The sequence below is a fragment of the Trichosurus vulpecula genome, chromosome 6 (assembly GCF_011100635.1).
Source record: "Trichosurus vulpecula isolate mTriVul1 chromosome 6, mTriVul1.pri, whole genome shotgun sequence".
Lineage (NCBI taxonomy): Eukaryota > Metazoa > Chordata > Mammalia > Diprotodontia > Phalangeridae > Trichosurus > Trichosurus vulpecula.
In genome coordinates, this window is record NC_050578.1 from 232994440 (window position 1) to 233014117 (window position 19678).

At 37.4% G+C, this 19678-nt stretch overlaps 1 protein-coding gene across 1 annotated transcript in view; it reads left to right on the forward strand.

The window, feature by feature from the left end:
- PRMT3 (protein arginine methyltransferase 3) overlaps positions 1-19678 on the forward strand; it is a 160746-nt gene that overhangs the window by 34347 nt on the left and 106721 nt on the right. Inside the window, exons 9-10 of the mRNA XM_036763634.1 lie at positions 6733-6854; positions 19461-19560. Coding sequence (XP_036619529.1) covers positions 6733-6854; positions 19461-19560 — 222 coding nt within the window. The remainder of the gene's footprint in view (positions 1-6732; positions 6855-19460; positions 19561-19678) is intronic.

The following is a 19678-nucleotide window of genomic DNA, read 5'->3' on the forward strand; positions in this document are numbered from 1 at the left end:
GGGGGTTTTCAATTTGCTCTTTTTCTAGCTTTTTCAGCTGTCTGCCCAGATCATTGATCTCCTCTTTCCCTATTTTATTCATGTAGGCATTTAGAGATATAAAACTTCCCCTAAGAACTGCTTTTGCTGCATCCCATAAGTTTTGGTATGTTGTTTCATTATTGTCATTCTCTTGAATGAAATTATTAATTGTTTCTCTGATTTGTTCTTTGGCCCACTCTCTCTTTAGAATTAAATTATTTAGTTTCCAATTAGTTTTTAGCTTATTTTTCCATGGTACTTTATTAAAAATGATTCTTATTGCATCATGATCTGAAAAGGATGCATTAACTACTTCTGCTTTTCTGCACTGGATTGTGAGGTTTTTATGCCGTAGTACATGGTCAATTTTTGAGTATGTGCCATGTACTTTTGAGAAGAAAGTATACTCCTTTTTATCCCCATTCAGTTTTCTCCAGAGGTCTATCATATGTGCCTTTTCTAAAATTCTGTTTACCTCCTTAACTTTTTTCTTATTTATTTTGAGGTTAGATTTATCAAGTTCAGAAAGGGGGAGGTTGAGGTCTCCCAATATTATAGTTTTGCTGTCTATTTCTTCCTGTAACTCCCTTAACCTCTCCTCTAAGAATTTGTATGCCTTACCACTTGGTGCATATATGTTAAGCAATGATATTGCTTCATTGTTTATGGTGCCTTTTAGCAGGATATAATGTCCTTCCTTATCTCTTTTAATTAGATCTATCTTTACTTTTGCTTTGTCTGACATTAGGATTGCTACACCTGCTTTTTTTACTTTAGCTGAGGCACAATATATTTTACTCCAGCCTTTTACCTTAACCCTATGTGTATCCCCCTGTTTCAGATGCGTTTCTTGTAAACAGCATATTGTAGGATTATGGTTTTTAATCCATTCTGCTGTCTGCTTCTGTTTTGTGAGAATGTTCATCCCCTGCACGTTCAGGGTTATGATTTCTATCTGTGTCTTTTTCTCCATCCTAATTCCCCCTGTTTATGCTTTTATTTCTCCCTTTCCCCTTCTCCTCCTCAACAAAGTTTTGCTTTTGACCGCCGCTTTCCTCAGTTTACCCTCCCTCTTTATTCCCCTCCCTTATCTTACCGTTACCCACTTGCTACTTCTCCTCTTCCTTCTGTCCCTCCCCCTCCCTTTTTCCCCCCTTACCCTCCCACTTCCCGTAGGACAAGTTAGATTTCTAAACTTATCAGAGTATGTTATTCCCTTCTTGAACTAGATCAGATGACAGTAAAGCTCAAATACTGCTCTTCTCCCTCCCTTCTTTCCCTCTACTATAATATGTTTTTGTGCCACTTCCTTTGGTGTAATTTACCCTTTTCTACTACCTCCTTATCACTTCCCTCATAGCCCTCCCTTTATATCTCTTATTTATATTTTATATCTTTACATCAGTTAATTTATCCAGGCATTCACAACCTATGTATATCCCTTTCATTTGTCATAATAGTTGTACCATTCACAATAATGACTTATATATGTATATGTGTGTGTGTATATATATATATATACATATATATATGTATATATATATACACACACACATATATATATATATATATATCTATTGTGGTGTTTTTCCCCCTGGTTACCTCTTTATGTCTCTCTTGAGTTTTTGTATTTGGAGATCAAATTTTCCATTGAGTTCTGGCCTTTTCATCAGGAAGGTCTGGAGTTCCCTTATTTCATTGAATGTCCATCGCCTTGCCTGGAAAATTATGCTTAGTTTTGCTGGGTAGTTGATCCTTGGTTGTAGTCCCAGCTCCTTTGCCCTTCGGAATATCATATTCCAATTTCTCCTGTCTTTTAATGTGGAAGCTGAGAGATCCTGCGTGATCCTGACTGTAGTTCCACGATATTTGAATTGCTTCCTTTTGGCTGCTTGCAGTATTTTCTCCTTGAGTTTATAGCTCTGAAATTTGGCTATAATATTTCTTGGTGTTTTCAGTTTGGGATCTCTTTCAGGGGGTGATCGGTGAATTCTTTCAATGACTATTTTGCCCTCTGGTTCTAGGACCTCTGGGCAGTTGTCTTTGATAATTTCTTCGAAGATACTGTCAAGGCTCCTTTTTTCATCGTGGATTTCTGGTAGACCAGTAACTCTTAAATTGTCTTTCTTGGATCTATTTTCCAGGTCAGTTGTTTTGCCAATCAGATATTTCACATTTTTTTGTATTTTTTCATTCTTTACGTTTTGTTTTATTACTTCTTGATGCCTCATAGATTCATTAGCTTCCACTTGCTCAAGTCTAATTTTGAATGAGTTAGTGTTTACATTTTGCTTTTGAGCCTCCATTTTCAATTGGTTGATTTCGCCTCTCAGGGTGTCCTTTTCTCTCTCTAGATTCTGAATCTCTGTAGCCATTTCGCCAATCTTATTCTTTAGGGACTTGATTTCATCAGTGGATTTTTTCTCCCTTTTTTCCATTTTTTCCATATTTTCTTTTAGCTCCCTAATTTGGTTTTTAAAATCCTCCTTTAGCTCTTCCAGCAGTGCTTTTTGGGCTGGAGACCAGTTCATATTAGCTTTTGAGGTATCTGATGTATCTACCATGTCATTGCTATCCTCTTCTATGTTGATATTTTGATCCTGCCTGTCTCCATAAAAAGAATCTATTGTCCTCGGTTTTTTTGTGTTCTTCTTCATGTTGGTTTGCCTTTTGCTGGCTTTACAACGAATTTCTATCTGTGGGTCTCAGGGCTTTCTGTCCCAGCTTTCTTATTCTGGGGGTTGTGAGTCTAGAATTATAACCTTCAGTTGCCTGAGGTGTGGGGGAGGGGTCTGGCTCCCTGGCGTCTCACTCCCTGTGGGTGCTCTCCAGCACTTGCTTTTCAGCAATGGTCTCAGCTGTTTGTTGTTTGAGCTGATGTCTGGCACTTCCCCTAGGGGAGCAAGGTTATGTCTGTGCCGTTGGCGTTGACCCCTGCCGACTCTGCCCCTCTGGAACTAATGGGCTTCTACTATTTGTCCTGTGAGGCCCCACTACTTTCTCCTCTGTTTCAGTTCTCTTTTTTTTTTTCCCGAGGAATTCTCTGGGTGAGGGGGGGAGGGATTAGAGCCTTTTACCTGGCCATTGAGTCTTCCGGAAGTTCAAGAAGCCGAGTTCCTGGGTTTTGCAAGCGTCAGGAGTGGGTGTTTTCACGGCCGGTGGCGTTGCGCTACCTCTCGTGGCTCCCACAGACTGCCGTCCTGTGTTGGGAATCCTGGGGATCTCCGCTGGTTTCGGGTGCCCAGCTTTCTCCCAGCCCGTCTCCCACGTGGATTTCCCGGCCGGCCTTTTCCGCTTTGGTCTGGAGCAGCTCCACACCGAGCACTCTCCAAGCCTACAGGATTGTGTCTTCAGCCTTTCAGACTCTCCCGGCTCGGAAATTTGCCCCACGCAGACTGCTCGCGGTTTCTGACTCTCTCAAATCTGCTCAAATTCACTTTTTTATAGGAATCTGACAGACCTTGTGAGAGAGCTCCGGTAAGACGCTGCCTTCACGTGGCCATCTTGGCTCCGCCCCCAGAAATACTTTTTAAAAAGCAAAATTAGTTTGACTAGTTTTAACTGGTAAGATATAAATAGAGGAAATTATTTCACTGTTAGTGGAGCTTTCATTTATTTTATATTCCATTCTTTTTATTAAGACCTCTCTTCTTAGTGTTGTTTACCGATTTAGTCTGTATAAAGCCAACTTAGTTTTTATATTTTTTTAAAAAATATGACCTCATATGTTTTCATAAATCATCTATTTCTGTGGTTGTTTTTCCTTTATTTTGGATATTTTCCTTCAAGAGAGTGAGTGTGTGTACATATGTGTATGTATGTGTATCTACACTTTTTAATTTAAAAAAATTATCTGGTGTTTGCAAAATGACCCAAGAGATAAAAATGTGGCTTTTCTTTTGGAGAATTACTCCACTATTTCATCCAGACAAACATTTATGAGAAGTTCTTGTTTGCTTCTACTTAAGAATTATTTTTTCTTTTTAAGTCTCTTAAATGAGTAGTGTGAAGTTCAAATAGAAATGATTGATAACAAACTGTACATAAAGGTCCTTTTGGTCGCATATTGACTTTGAAAACCACATATTAATATTATCGTTGTTTTATCATATTTGCATTTATCTAAAAAATATTTTCCAATTACATTTTAATCTGGTTTGGATTGCATTTGGAAGTGTTGTTGCCATGATGTGGCCTGGGCAGAATGTTTGACACCTCTGCCTTAAGTAATAAAAATAGCGCGTAACATCTATCTAGCACCTTACTGGCCTTCCCTCTCCTCTTCTCTTGCATAGGGGTGTCACAGACCTTTATAAACATATCATGGGCTGTATTTTGTTAGTGTATCAGTATCTTACTAATTTTCATTTTTATCTTTAAAGGTGATTGTGCATTATGTTGTTTTTCATTCAGATTGGAATTTCATTCCACAATCCTCTTTCTTTAGAGAAGTCAGGTTTTATTTGGTGCCACTCTAACCTAGGGCGCTGTCCAACCTGGTGTATTTATGATGTTCTGAAATTGCCATTTTCTAACTGTATTTCTTTTGTGCTGTTCTACATTTCTAGTTGTGGTTAGAATTCATTTTCAGATCTTTCATCCAATACCCCTTAATTCCAGTTCCTTCTCTCTGAGATCTCCATTTTATCCTTTATAGATCTTGTTTTTATGTAGCTATTTGTATGTTGTCTCTCCTATTTGAATATCTTGAGAGCAGTCGCTGTTTATGCTTTTCTTTGTATCCTTGGCACTTAGCACAGTGTCTGACACATAGTATGTTTTTGGATGGGATGTAGCCAGTGGAGAGTGAGAAATTGAATGTGTATGAGTAAAAGGAGAATTTTGGAACAAGGTGTTGGAGTAATCAATAGGATTAGCTTTTAGCAAGGAGTAAGGAAGGGCTAAAGAATGGATGATAATAATGAACCGTTTGGGGGAGTAAGTGATTGTCATCTACTGTAAGAATCAGGATGGGGTCAGCTAGGTGGCGAAGTGAGTAGACCACCAGCCCTAGAGTCAGGAGGACCTGAGTTCAAATCCAGCTTCAGACACTTGACATACTAGCTGTATGACTTAACATCAATTGCCCTGCCATCTCCCCCTCCTCCAAAAAAAAATTAAAAAAATAAAAGAATCAGGGTGCAATTGAGAGCTTGAGAAGCAAGGAAAATGTGTGTATCAGTTGCTAAAAGGAAATGAGGCATGAGTTTAAGAGAGTAGAAAGGAAGGGTTGCCTAGCAGCAAATATCATACATCAAAAATTTATATTCAGTGAGATCAGTTCCACTTTGTGCCCTATTCCAGCAGTGCTCAACAGCCTAGGAACTGTTGGATTGGATGGGATCAAGGACACAATGGGAGAGCTGGATTACAGAGATTACCTAGGGTTGGGAATTAATAGGTTAGCAATGGATGAGGATCAGGTGTTCTCTAGTGGTGGTAATGCATCTTTAAAATGGCAGACCAGGAGATCAAGTTGGAATTATGTAGGTAAATTAAACCATAGTAGGGAAAATGACCTTACTGAATAATGAGGAGGCAAATGAAAGGATCACAGGATCCAGGATTGATAGTTTCATAAACCTAGAGCCAGAAGGGACCTCAGCCACCTCATTTTACAGATGTTGAAAGTGACTTCCAGGATGATTAAATGGCTTCCTCGAGGTCTCACTGGTAGGAAGCATTTAGGAATCAGAGTTGAACCTGGACTCAGCTCTAGAATCTTCAGAACACTTTGCAAGAACAGCACTCTGCCCTTTGTGTTCTTTAGATAAGAAAATCATAATTAAGTATTTTAGAGTCCAACATGCTTTAAATTTTTATTATAGATGCAAATTTAAAAAATATGTCGGTTCACAACTTTGCTGTAGAGACAGTATGACTTTTGACCCTTACTTGGCATAAAGTGACACAGTATTTTTACTATGCACTCATGATTAATATTCCTCATTAAAGATATTCCCATTCAAATCAGTTCTTTCTAACTTTGCTAAACATAATTGCTAGTGATTACTTTTTCAGCATGTAGAGATGAAATATGCTTAAAATTCATTTTATCATTTTGAATTATTTCATTTCCTCTTACTTATTTGATCATTCTGTTTGCTTCATTTCAAAAGTACCTAAATTTTATGCCATGTACACAGTGGATACTCATGAAATATTTGTTTTGTATGTTGTTCTGCCTTATACCAAGTTGTATGCCCAGTTTATTGCCTATTCATAGCCTGATCAAGATTTTCGTTTTTTAAAAGTTTTATCAATACCTTTTTGGTTTTACATCATAGTCATTTCAGGACATATTCTCCACTGCTGCTCTGTAGTGATGTTTCCCTTGTAAAAAACAATGAAATTGAGCAAAACCAACCATATAGTGACTGGATCTGACAAAAGGGAGAACATATGCAACTTTACTTAACTGTAATTGTCCGCTTCTCTGAGTAAACTGCATTTCTTCTCCAGAGACAAGAAGACTAGTTATTGTTTTTAAAAGTGTTTAGCTTTGAGTATTCTTTTTCTTAGTATTATTAGTTTGTAAAGAGCTAATCTAAACCAATCTATAACGGTATTTTCCCTTAGAATAAATTGTAGTCACATCCTCATTTTGATTGGTAAATTTTTTGTTTTAATGATTCCCCATCATAACATTTTTTATATTGAAATAGATATTAGAACAAAAGAGATACTAATATATATTTTCTATTATTCCAGGTAGTTCTAGATGTTGGTTGTGGAACTGGAATTCTCTCTATGTTTGCGGCTAAAGCTGGTGCAAAAAGGGTCATTGGAGTTGATCAATCAGAAATACTTTATCAGGCAATGGATATCATAAGGTAGATAAAGTTTTTTGCCTCATTTCTAAGGTGAATGATAATTTTAAAAATTTTCAACATTAGTTCTTTTGTTTGTTATAAGTTATGTTAATATCAAAAGAATATAGCTATTCATGTACAGTTTACAGAATTCTACCAGATCTCTGAAATTCAAATGCAATTTTTTTCTCTCCAAATCTGAAGGAGGGCAGTCAGGTTAGTGTGGGACCTTTAGTTCCTGCCGATGTGAGGATTAGATGAAAGACCTGGAGATGTTTTGCAGGGAGAAGGAAAATAGGGGGATATAATAACTAATACTTGAAAAGCTGTCACCTAGGAGAATTAAACTAGTCTACCTGGTTCTAAATAGCAGAACCCAGAGCAATGAATAGATATCGATTGCAAAGAGACGCATTTTAGTCTTTAACATGAGGCAAAGCTTCCTGACAAAACAGAGCTATCTAAAAATGGCATGGGCTTCCTTTGGATGCAAATATCACCTCATCGGAGGTCTTAAGAGTAGGTGGAAGAATATCTAATCAGGTATATGGAAGAGGGGACTCATTTTCAGGGCCAGGTTTGACCATATGACTGCTTTGGTCTCTTTCAACCCTGAAAATCCATGATTCTCTGAATTGATTTGAAGACACAAAGACAAAGTTTATACATTTATTTTGTAACAAGCTTTTCTACCCTTGGTCACTCTGTGAAATTGTATGTTGCAAGTTATTATATGTTGGCAGTTTATGTCCTTAAGAAGCTTCACTTAATTTTTTAAGTGTTCTACTCACCACAAAAAACAACCTCTTGTCCTTGAAGTTACCTTAACTAAAATCTTACTCTGATATTTTGCCATGATGTGAAAGGAACCCTGGTTCCTTGAAGGATATGCCAGGGTATTGCATGTTTTGGTAGCTTCTAGAAAGGATTCAAGTATTGATCTGGTATCAGGCTGTTCACTATCAGAAGCCAATCTAAATATGAAGAGACTGAACATGGAAAAATTTGACCTTTAGGTAATCATAAAGATGAAGGGAAGAAGCGTTTTCTAACCACCTTATATGCCAGGCACTGTGCTGAGTGCTTTACAAATATTATCTCATTTGATTGTCACAGCAATGCTGGGGGTGGGGGTCGGGGGGAGGAGGTGCTGTTATGATCCCTATTTTACAGGTGAAGGCTTAACTGAGGCAAACAGAAGTTAAAATAACTTGCCCACAGTCATACAGCTAGTAGGTATCTCAGGCTTATATCTTCCTGACTTCAGGCCCACCCTTCTATCCACTCTGCTACCTAGCTGACTCTGAAGATAAAGGCAGCCTTGAGCTTTGAGTAACCCCATTCTTCTTCCACAGTAACTGTCATTGACAAAAAGAATTAGGTGGGAAGGCAAGAGGGGAGTTCTCAGACCACTTACAAACATCAACTGTTGTCTTAATGCGAGATCTTGTCCAATTATCAACAGTTGGGTATGCTACTAGAGAAACTGAGCCACACCCATATTGACATTTTTGTTCTAAATTACTCTGAAAAACATAATAAAAAAGTCATAACTGAAAAGATGAGTAATTCCCAGGTTCTTAGAGTTAAATACAAGGGTTGGTAGAATTCTTTTCATATAAGAGCATTATTTTATGAGACACTTGATTGCCTAACCTTGGCAAAGTTTATTATAAATATATAATTTATGTGCCAATATCTGGTACAGGGAATGGAGAAGTGGAAAATTACTATGAATGACTTGACAAGATCTTTTTGATTAAATAAACATAAACCTTTAAACTCATGCACTTCATTGCTAAGGTAGATGTAGAGGGATGACAGTGAAAGCTATTGGAAAATGTTTAGGGATGTAGAATAAAAGTAGCCAAGGGTTGTAAACTACTGAAACCAGTAAGATTCTGTACATGGGCGAGCCAAGATGGCGGCTGGAAAGCAGGGACTTGCCTAAAGTTCTCACCCAGGACCCCCAAACACCTATAGAAATGGCTCTGAACAAATTCTAGAACCGCAGAATCCATGAAATAGCAGAGGAAAGCAGGGCTCCAGCCCAGAACAGCCTGGATGGTCACTGGGTAAGGTCTGTTGCACCATGCTGGGAGTGGCATGGAACAGAGCCCAGCGTGGGCCACTCCCAGACCAAACAGACTGGGAGACGGGCAGAACGGACCATAGCACCCTGAATCAGTGAGCTGTGGCAGTTACCAGACTTCTCAACCCACAAACACCAAAGACAGCAGAGAAGGTTAGTGGGAAAAACTGCAGGGACACAGTGAAAGGAGTACACTGTAGACCACTGCCCTGGGGGCGGTGGAGGTGGTGCAACTCTGAGGCTGTTTACAGAGCTACAGCTACAGTTGCTTCCGGCCCCAGGCCCACCTGGTGGGAGGAATTAAGTGGCGGATCAGAGCAGGAGTGCAGAGCCTGCTCAGATCTGAGTCGCAGTTCGGGTTGGTGGTTCATTGGGGAGGAGGAACACTGGTGTGGCAGAGCTTGCTGTGAGAAATAGCTCTGAAAACAACAGTGCAGCCCCTTAAGCTTGGGACAAAGTACTCTACTCTACAAGCAGTCATACCCCGATGAAAAGCTCAAGGGTCAAGTACTTGGCTGGGAACATGAATAGGCAGCAAAACGGACTCAGATTCAGACTCAGACTTTGGAATCTTTCTTTGGTGACAAAGAAGACCAAAACATACAGCCAGAAGAAGTCAACAAAGACAAAGAGCCTACATCAAAAACCTCCAGGAAAAACATGAACTGGTCTCAGGCCATGGAAGAGCTCAAAAAGGATTTGGAAAAGCAAGTTAGAGAAGTAGAGGAAAAATTGGGAAGAGAAATGAGAGTGGTGCAAGAAAACCATGAAAAAGAAGTCAATGACTTGCTAAAGGAGACCCCAGAAAATACTGAAGAAAATAACCCCTTTAAAAATAGACTAACTCAAATGGCAAAAGAGCTCCAAAAAGCCAATGAGGAGAGAAATGCCTTGAAAGGCAGAATTACCCAAATGGAAAAGGAGGCCCAAAAGACCACTGAAGAAAATACTACCTTAAAAATTAGATTGGATCAAGTGGAAGCTAGTGACTTTATGAGAAATCAAGATATTATAAAACAGAACCAAAGGAATGAAAAAATGGAAGACAGTGTGAAATATCTCACTGGAAAAAACACTGACATGGAAAATAGATCTAGGAGAGATAATTTAAAAATTATTGGACTGAAAGTCATGATCAAAAAAAGAGCCTAGATATCATTTTTTCAAGAAATTATCAAGGAAAACTGCCCTGATATTCTAGAGTCAGAGGGTAAAATAGAAATTGAAAGAATCCATCAATCACCTCCTGAAAAAGATCCCAAAATGAAAACTCCTAGGAATATTGTCACCAAATTCCAGAGCTCCCAGATCAAGGAGAAAATACTGCAAGCAGCCAGAAAGAAACAATTTGAGTATTGTGGAAACATAATCAAGACAATACAAGATCTAGCAGCTTCTACCTTAAGGGATCAAAGGGCTTGGAATATGATATTCTGGAAGTCAATGGAGCTAGAATTAAAACCAAGAATCACCTACCCAGCAAAAGTGAGTATCATGTTCCAAAGCAATATATGGATTTTTCAATAAAATAGAGGACTTTCAAGCTTTCTCAGTGAAAAGACCAGAGCTGAATAGAAAATTTGACTTTCAAACACAAGAATCAAGAGAAGCATGAAAAGGTAAACAAGAAAGAGAAACCATAGTTGACTTACTCTAAAGTAGAAGTGTTTTGTTTACATTCCTACGTGGAAAGATGATATGTGTAATTCATGAGACCTCAGTATTAGGGTACCTGAAGGGAAAATATGTATATATGTAGACAGAGGGCAAATGGTGAGTTGAATATGAAGGGATGATATCTAAAAAAAAAAAAAGCAAATGAAAGGATGAGAGAGGAACATATTGAGAGAGGAGAAAGGGAGAGATTGAATGGGGTAAATTATCTTGCATAAAAATGGCAAGAAAAAGCATTTCTGTTGGAAGGGAAGAGGGGGGCAGGTGAGGGGGAATGAGTGAATCTTGCTCTCATTGGATTTGACCTGAGGAGGGAATAACATACACACTCAATTGGATATCTTACCCCACAGGAAAGAAGGAGGAAGGAGATAAAAGAAAGGGGCAATGATAGAACGGGGGGCAAATAGGGGAGGAGGTAATCCAAAGCAAACACTTTTGAAAAGGGACAGGGTGAAGGGAGAAAATTGAATAAAGGGAGATATTATAGGAAGGAGCAAAATATAGTTAGTCTTTCACAACAGGAGTATTGTAGAAGGGTTTTGCATAATGATACACATGTGGCCTCTGTTAAATTGCTTGCCTTCTTAGGGAGTGTGGGTGGGGAGGGAAGAGGGGAGAGAATTTGGAACTCAAAGTTTTAAAAGCAGATGTTCAAAAAAAATTTTTTGCATGTAACCAGGAAATAAGATATATAGGCAGTGAGGCGTAGAAATCTGTCTTGCACTATAAGAAAGAGAAAAGGGGATGGTGGGGGAGTTGGGTGACAGAAAGGAGGGCTGACTGGGGAATGGGGCAATCAGAACATATGCCATCTTGGAGTGGGGGGAGGGTAGAAATGGGGAGAAAATTTGTAATTCAACTCTTGTGGAAATCAATGTTGAAAACTGAAAATGCTAAATAAATAAATAAATAAATGAAAAGTAAAATAAAGAATTCACTACTTCACAAAAACTGGTGGGAAAATTGGAAAATAGTATGGCAGAAACCACACGCAGACCAATATCTTGTACCATATCCCAAAATAAAGTGAAAATGTGTTCATGGAAAAAAAAAAAAGATTCTCTACATGGTGATCACCAAGCACTACTTCCCCCAGTGCCCCCCCCGCAAAAAAAAGGAATTGCCTATTTTGTAACAGACAGGAAGTGACTTTCCCTGTGGGAGTCACTTCAGAAACACTTGTCTCTGTGCAGCCAGGCCATTGACTAGTTACATCAGAGGTCTGACTAAAATACTGAAATGGATCTGTCATCTCACTAATTTTGGAGTTCTCACCTACCAGGCAGATCACAGCTCATCCATGATTGCCCATTTGTGCTAGCGTTAAGCTCCTTTACAAAGCTATCCATAATTAACTGGTATTATAAATCACTGTTCAAAGATGACATAAAATTAGGCTGAGTATGGTCAGGTACATTACTCCTCCTTAACTGTCAATTATCGTTTGATCTAATACCAGTTTTATGGAGTCTTTAGTAGAATTTTTTGCTGAACTCACGCGGAATACAACTTTTCAGGCTTGCAGGTGGCATAAGTATTTCAAGCTTCTCAGGCCTGTTTGGAATGGAAGTTTTTTACAGAGGTTCATCACCATAATAAAAGGAAGAACTACTTTGTTCCACTGATTGAAAGGTTATGTGTTAATTTGCCATTATCTCCATTCCCTATACTTGCCTTGTTATCTAACCCAGCATTTGGAGATAGAAGCAGAAAGAGAACCTTAAAAACTGTGTGTGTCTTTCTACATATAGTAACATGAAGCCATGTCATTCTCTTATTCTAATCAAAAGGGAGTATTTTTTCATATACTTAAAGTGAATTCTTCCTCCTAAATTTAATCTCATTGATCATTTAAGTCAGCCATTTCATTTGCCATCACACAAATTAGGTAAGATGTAAAATTGTCTCTGATAAAGCCAAGAGTTAAAAAAAAACCAAAACACCTTATGTGAAAATAGAGCCTTGAGACACAATTTAAAATAATGTGACGAGGTTTTTTTCAAAGAAATAGGATGCAGTTTCATTATAGTAGTGTCCTATCATGTTTCATTTTATTTTGAAAAACAGAATGCCTCAGCCAAAAATTAGGCCTCAGTTTCTAAATGTTTTAATACACAAGCACCCTGAAATAGGTGTGTAAGCTAGTCCTACCCAAGTTATTTATTCTACTATGAATACCCTGCTTCCAATCTATGAAAAGAAACAATAAACAAAATCACCTCCTGTCTTAACAACTGCTCATGAAGATTTTAATGATCAATTAGATTTTGACAATTCATATTGGAACATTTAGGAAACATCAAAAATTATTTGCAGTAGGAAATAAAATTATTCAAATCGCCTTTTGTCTTTGCCATTATTTCTCATGTTTTCTCCATTATTTCTCATAAGTACTGTTTTGATAAAATTATTTTCTTGTCTAGAAACCAGTCACTGAGTGATTGCAGAAGTAATAGAGAATGGGAAAGGAGGAGAAAAGATAAGGATTTTGTTATGTAATAAATTTCACTGTTCTCTCTTAACATTTGCTGTCATGATAATGGTGTGTGTCCAGTAAAAATTGTTACTTAATAGAAGACAAAGAAATCACTAAACTCAGATTATGTGGTCATCATATTGCTATGTCTTTTTATAAAATTCAGAGAACTGTGTTGGTTTAATCAAATAAGCACTGGGTGTGCATGCATGTATGTGTGCATGCGTGTGCGCGCTCATGCATGTGCATTGTGTTAGAACATATCTTTGTTTGAAATAAACTTTTGTTAAAGGTAAAATGGGATTACTGAAGCTACTAAAATTATAGATTATGTTAATTTCCTGGAAGATTAATAGGAGCTTCTTAAGAACAGAGACCGTTTTTTGCCTTTTCTTCGTGTCCTCGCTGTTTAGCACGGTGCCTTGAGCATCGTCAGTACTTCATAAATTTTAATTGACTTGACTTGGGGGAAATAACTGCACGGTATCTCTGGGGTTGAGCCAGAAGGAACTGTTGTTCTTTTGGACTTCATTTCACCTCACTCACACGGAGGGGTAGTTATACTTTAGATCTTAACCATGCAGCTCTATGGTGTTGAACGCTGAAATCCCTTCTGTGGTCAGAATCCTTCCATCTCTCCCCTGCCATACCTATTCTTTATCTTCTTTGAAGCCTCCATTTCTCCCCATTTTCCTGGTTCATTCCCCTACTCTGAGCTCCCTTTCTTCCCTTCAGAGCCTGCATTGACCCCTTGACTTACAATCCCTGGAGCAAGCTCTTGTACTCTCTCCTCCTTTTACTGCCAAATTCCTAGAGTTCTCTCCATCTGCTGCTTTCGCTTCCTTCCTACCCTCTCCCTTCTCAGCACCTTCTAATCTGACTTGTGACCCCACAGAATGCTGAGATTTACATGCTAATCTCCAGGACTTTTTCTTAGTTCTCTTCTCTCCTCTCTTTACTTCTGTTAACACTGCTCTTTCCTTGTTCTTTTCTTTCCTGTCTCTCACTGTGCCCTTTCACATCCGTCTCTGGCACCCTTATTTTAGTTGACCCCTGGGTCTCTGTACTGGGTCCTCTTCTCTTTATTTATTTTTGTTATCTTAGATATTTAAGTACATGAATTTAAGTACAGTCTATATGTGGATGACTCCCACATCTGTGTATTCTGCCTTGATTATTCTCCTGAAATGTAGTGCTACATCATTAGCTGCCTGCTGGACCTCTGCATATTCTGTAAGCCTTTCAAAATCATTTTGAACAAAACAGAAGTTGTTATCATCCTCATAAACCTTCCCCTCCTCTAAATGTTTTTTTTTAGATTTATTTTGAAGATACTGCCATGTACCTAATGACCTAGGTTTACAATCTTGAAATTATCCTTAACTCCTCCTTCTTTAATTCTGTGCACCTACTACATCCAATCGGTTGTCAAGTCATATTGATTATATCTTTGCTATATCTCTTATAATTGTTTCTTTTTCAGTTTCTCATCATTTCTTATGACACAATAGTATTCCATCACACATATCATAACTTGTTTAGACATTCCCCAATTGATAGATGCCCCTTTAGTTTCCACTTCTTTGCCACCACAAAAAAGAACGGCTATAAATATTTTTGTATCTATGGATCTTTTTCCTCTTTCTTTGATCTCTTTTACATTTTTGTTGTTGTTTGTCCTTTATTTTTGAAGAGGAACAGTGACATCGTAGGGTGATATCTTGACTTGTGGGTGAATTGGATTTAAGTGAAGCGGAGTTGCCCAAAGTTGTCAGCCTCACTCTCTCTTCCAGAATCATCAAAGTCCAGTGTCAAGACAAAAGTCAGGATGACTGACGATGGCCTGGGGATGCAGTGAATGACTGAGAGCTCCACAGCACCTGCTTCATGGCTGTTGGAACAATTGATCTCATCTGCCCATTCTCCCAGGAGAGGTCTTCACATGCTTGTGGTAGACGGGCCCCCTCCCCCGCCCGCAACTAGGTTTAGCCTATCTGCCCAGATGGTTTACTGGGCTGTGGATGCTGTGTATGCTATAACTTCTTGGAGCCACAGTTGACAGTTGAGTGAAGGTGGACACCAAAAGTAGATGAAGGGTCCTGGTAAAAGGGCTTGGCAGAGCTGCCATACACCCTCTCTCAAGTATATACCTTGTAGTGCTATTGCTGGGTCAAAGTATATACATAGTTTGATAGTTTTAATTGGTTTCTACAATGGCTAGACCAGTAAACTGCTTTACCAGTAGTGCATTAATGTGCTTGTTTTCCCCTACCCCTTCCAACTTTTGTCTCTTTTCTTTTTTATCCACTTTGCCAACCTGATGGGTATTTTAATTTGTACTTCACTGATTATTAGTGATTTAGATAATTTTAAATATAGCTATTGATAGCTTGGATTTTTTTCTTTGACAACTTCCTGTTTATATCTTTTGACCATATGGCAGTTGAAGAATGGATCTTAATTTTATAAATTTGAATTAGTTTCCTATGGATTTTAGAAATAAGACCTTTATTAGAGAAAGTTGCTGCAAAGATTTTTCCCCTTATTTACTTTCTTCTTGTTTAATTTTAATTATTTCAAATTGAATTTCATTTTATCTTTTCCTGCCTGATTTTATTAGTAATATACAAAAATGCTAGTAGTTTGTGTGTTTATTTTATATCCTACAACTTTGTTAAAGTTGCTGATCATTTCAGTTAGTTTTTTAGTAGACCCTACAGTTCTCTAGAGTGAACCATCACATCCTTTGCAAAAAGCAATAATTTGCCTTTTCTTATTTCCTCAACTTCTTGTTCTTGTCATATTGCTGTGCCAAGCATTTTTAGGCCTATATTGAGTAATAGTTGTGGTAAACATCCTTGATTTACTCCTTATTTTCTTATTGGAGAGGCCTGTAGTTTCTCCCTTTCTCCCCATTAAAGTTATACTACTTATCACATTAAGGAAAGATCCATTTACTCCTATACTTTTTAGTTTACTTAACAGGAATTGGATGTTCCATCTTATCAAAAACTTTCTGCATCAAGTATAGTATTTTTGTTCTTGTTATTAATATAGTCATTTATATTTATAATCTTTCTAGTACTGAATCAGCCCTCTACAGGGTATTTCTAAAGTCTGGACACATAGGCAGAAATGCATATTTGGAAGAAATTAAATGAATGAACTTTTCAACAACATTTTATTTAATTGGAATATTAACAGATAGCATCTAAAATATGATTTCCATCATTTGTGATGCAAAGGTTGATTCACTTTGCAAGATTCACATGAACTCAATGCAATAACTCCACATTTCCTATGTGTCCAGACTTTAGGAACACCCTGTATTTCTGGTATAATTTCAACCTGGTCATAGTGTGTAATCTTTGTCACATGTTGCTATAGTCTCTTTGATAGGGTTGTATTTAATTTGTTTACATCAGTATTCATTAGGGATATTGGTCTGTAGTTTTCTTTGTGTCTGTTTTCCCAAATATTGAGACCATATTTGTGTCACTTAAGGAATTTGATAGGGCTCCTTCTTTTCCTATTTTTTCAAACAGTTCAAATAATATTGATAATTAATTTTTCTCTAAATGTTGGGTAGAATTCACTTAAAATTTATCTGATGGGTTTTTCTCACCTTTTTGGAATTCACATATGGTTTGTTCAATTTCTTTTTCTGAGACTGGGTTGAGTCCTTTCTTGTTCTTTTAATGTGGGCATTTTATGTTTTTGTGAATACTAATTCATTTCATTTATATTATTACTCTTACTGGCATGTAATTGGATAAAATAGTTCCTAATAATTTTTTTCCCTTCATTGGTTGTGATTCACTTTTTTCATTTTTGATTCTATATTGTATAAATTCTAGTTATTATGTATATTAATCAAATTCAAGAAATATTAAGTCCCTCTTGACTACAAGTCTTTCAATTCTTATCAGGGCCTACCATGCTGCCTCTTGTTTAGAAAGAACACTGGATTTGGAATCACAGTGTATATTGTCCTAGTATTTTGCATGAGGAAATAGAGACTCAAAGATTTATTTTCCATAGATTTGTTATTGATGTATCCAGAGCTAGGATTCAGGTCTTTTGTCTTTCAAACCAGTGTTCTCTTCATGATGTTTAGCCTTCAGTCCTGTCATATGCTGAGATTCATAAATTCAGTTATCTCTATGAGCCTAGTAGACGTTTCTGCTTACATGTCATGGTGTTACCTCAAACTCAACTTATGTACAACTTTTAGAAATAGAACACTGGAATTCAGGTGAGAGGGCAGGGCTATAGAAAGTTAAATTCTGTGGTAGTGAGTACTCTATTCTTCACACATCTAGAGAGAGTCTTGTGATCCATTAATGGTGCTACATTTTTTGGAATAACATGGACAAGTTGGAGTACGTCAGGACAGATTTATCGGAATAGAAGAAGATTAGAAACCAAGCCATATTTGGATGAACAAAAAAAGGAAATATTTGTCTTGGAGAAGAGAGTTCTTCAAACAGTTGAAAGGGTTTCGTGTTGAAAAAGCATTAAATTTGTTCTAGCCTTAAAAGAGTAAAAGCTGGCTTCAAGCATAACATAAAACAAACAAACAAACAAATAGAAACAACCTAAAAATCTTGGCAGCTGATCCCATCACTTCCTAGCAAATAGAGGGAGAAAAAAATGGAAGAAGTGTGAGATTTTATGTTCTTGGGCTCAAAGATCACTTCAGACAGCAACTGCAGCCATGAAACTAAAAGGCACTTGCTCCTTGGAAGGAAAGCCATGCAAATCTGGACAGGATACTAAAAAAGCAGAGACATTGCCTTGCTGACAAAGGTCCATATAATCAAAGCTGTGGTTTTTCCAATAGCAATGTATGACTATGAGAGTTGGAATTTAATGAAAGCAGAATCAACACTTTGGAATTGTGGTGCTGGAGAAGACTTTTGAGAATCCCTTGGACGACAAGGAGATCAGAAGAGTCAGCACTAAAAGAAATTATCTCGGACTGTTCACTGTAAGGTCAAATACTGAAGCTGAAGATTAAATACTTTGCATAATGAGAAGATTGGAAAAGATGTTGGGAAAGATTGAAGGCAAAAGGAAAAGGAGACAGCAGAGGATGAGATAGATGGTGTCATGGAAGGAATGAATGTGAGCATGGACAGACTTCTGAAGATAGTGTAGCATAGAAGGGCCTGGCGTGCTATGGTCCATGGGGTCATAATCAGACATGATTGAACAACTGAACAATGACAGCAAGCCTGAAAAGGCAGAGTTAGGAGCAAAGTAGAAGTTGGAGAAGGGCCGACTTAGGCTATAGAGAAAATAACCTACAATGTAAGGAAGAATTTTCCAATTGAGTTTTACAAAAGTTAAATGGCTTCTGTAGGAAGGCATGGATTTAGAGTAAAAGGAACACAGTGGACATTTAACCCATTTTCTTCATTTTTCAAGGGAGAAAATGGGCCTGGGGAAGCTAAATGATTTGTTCAGAGTCCAGCAGGTAGTAAATGACAGAGCTATAATTTGAATCTAAGCCTTCTGGCTCCAAACTAAGTTCTGTTTTCACTACCCCATCCTGTCAGTGGCTTTGCCTTCATCTTAAGGCAGGAATATTAAAGAGTGGGAGTTTATTTGAGAGGCAGGTTAGACTAGAACCATGAGGTTCTTTCCAACTCCGAAATTCTATGATTCTCTGATCTAAGCTTTGCCACTAGTCATATAACTGTGAGAAAGTCATCAAACCCCTTCAAGGCTTTGTTTCCAAAACTGTAAAATGGGGATGTGAATATTTACCTATGTAACTTTGTGCAACTCACTTAGCCTCAGTTCTTCATCTGTACAATAAAGGATTTGGCTTAGTTAACCTCTAGGTTCCCTTCCAGCTTTAAATTTATGTACGTGATATTATTCTCATTTTACGGATGCAGCCTGGGGCTCAGTAAAGTAAATGATTTGTCCATGATTATGAAGTCAGTAAATGTTGGAGCCAGGAGTTGAACTCAAGCCTTAGGAGCCAAAGTCCAGTTTAATTCTCTTACTACTGTGTCATAACACCTCTCTTCTTTATACATATGTAAAGTGCTCTCTAAATCTTGAAGGGTTATATAAATTCAAGCTATTATTATTATACAACTTAATTCAGTCAAAGAAATGTTAAACTTTAAAAAAAGCAGTTTTCATTACAGCATGTCTATATATAGGCTCCAAAAGAAATCAGTTATAACTTCACTACGAAATATATCCTAGATATATTTTGAGTTCTGTTCCTTGGCTGAAATTTTTTTATATTGATCTCATTATGTGAAGTTCAGCAAAACAAGTTAAATAAAGTTATGGCTTTTGAAATTTCACAAAATGTGTTTTAACATTTTTTCAACTCTTAATACTAAGTTATTGTTTACAGGCTAAATAAACTTGAAGGTACCATTACTTTAGTCAAAGGAAGAATTGAAGAAGTTGATCTACCTGTTGAAAAAGTAGATGTTATCATATCAGAGTGGATGGTAAGTTATCTTTTTAAAAAAATTTTCTGTTATTTATATGACTTTGAAAAATTGAAAGAATTTTTAAAATGATTGTACTTTACAAGTAGAAGGGTAAAATGTCCTTGTTTTTGTTTGC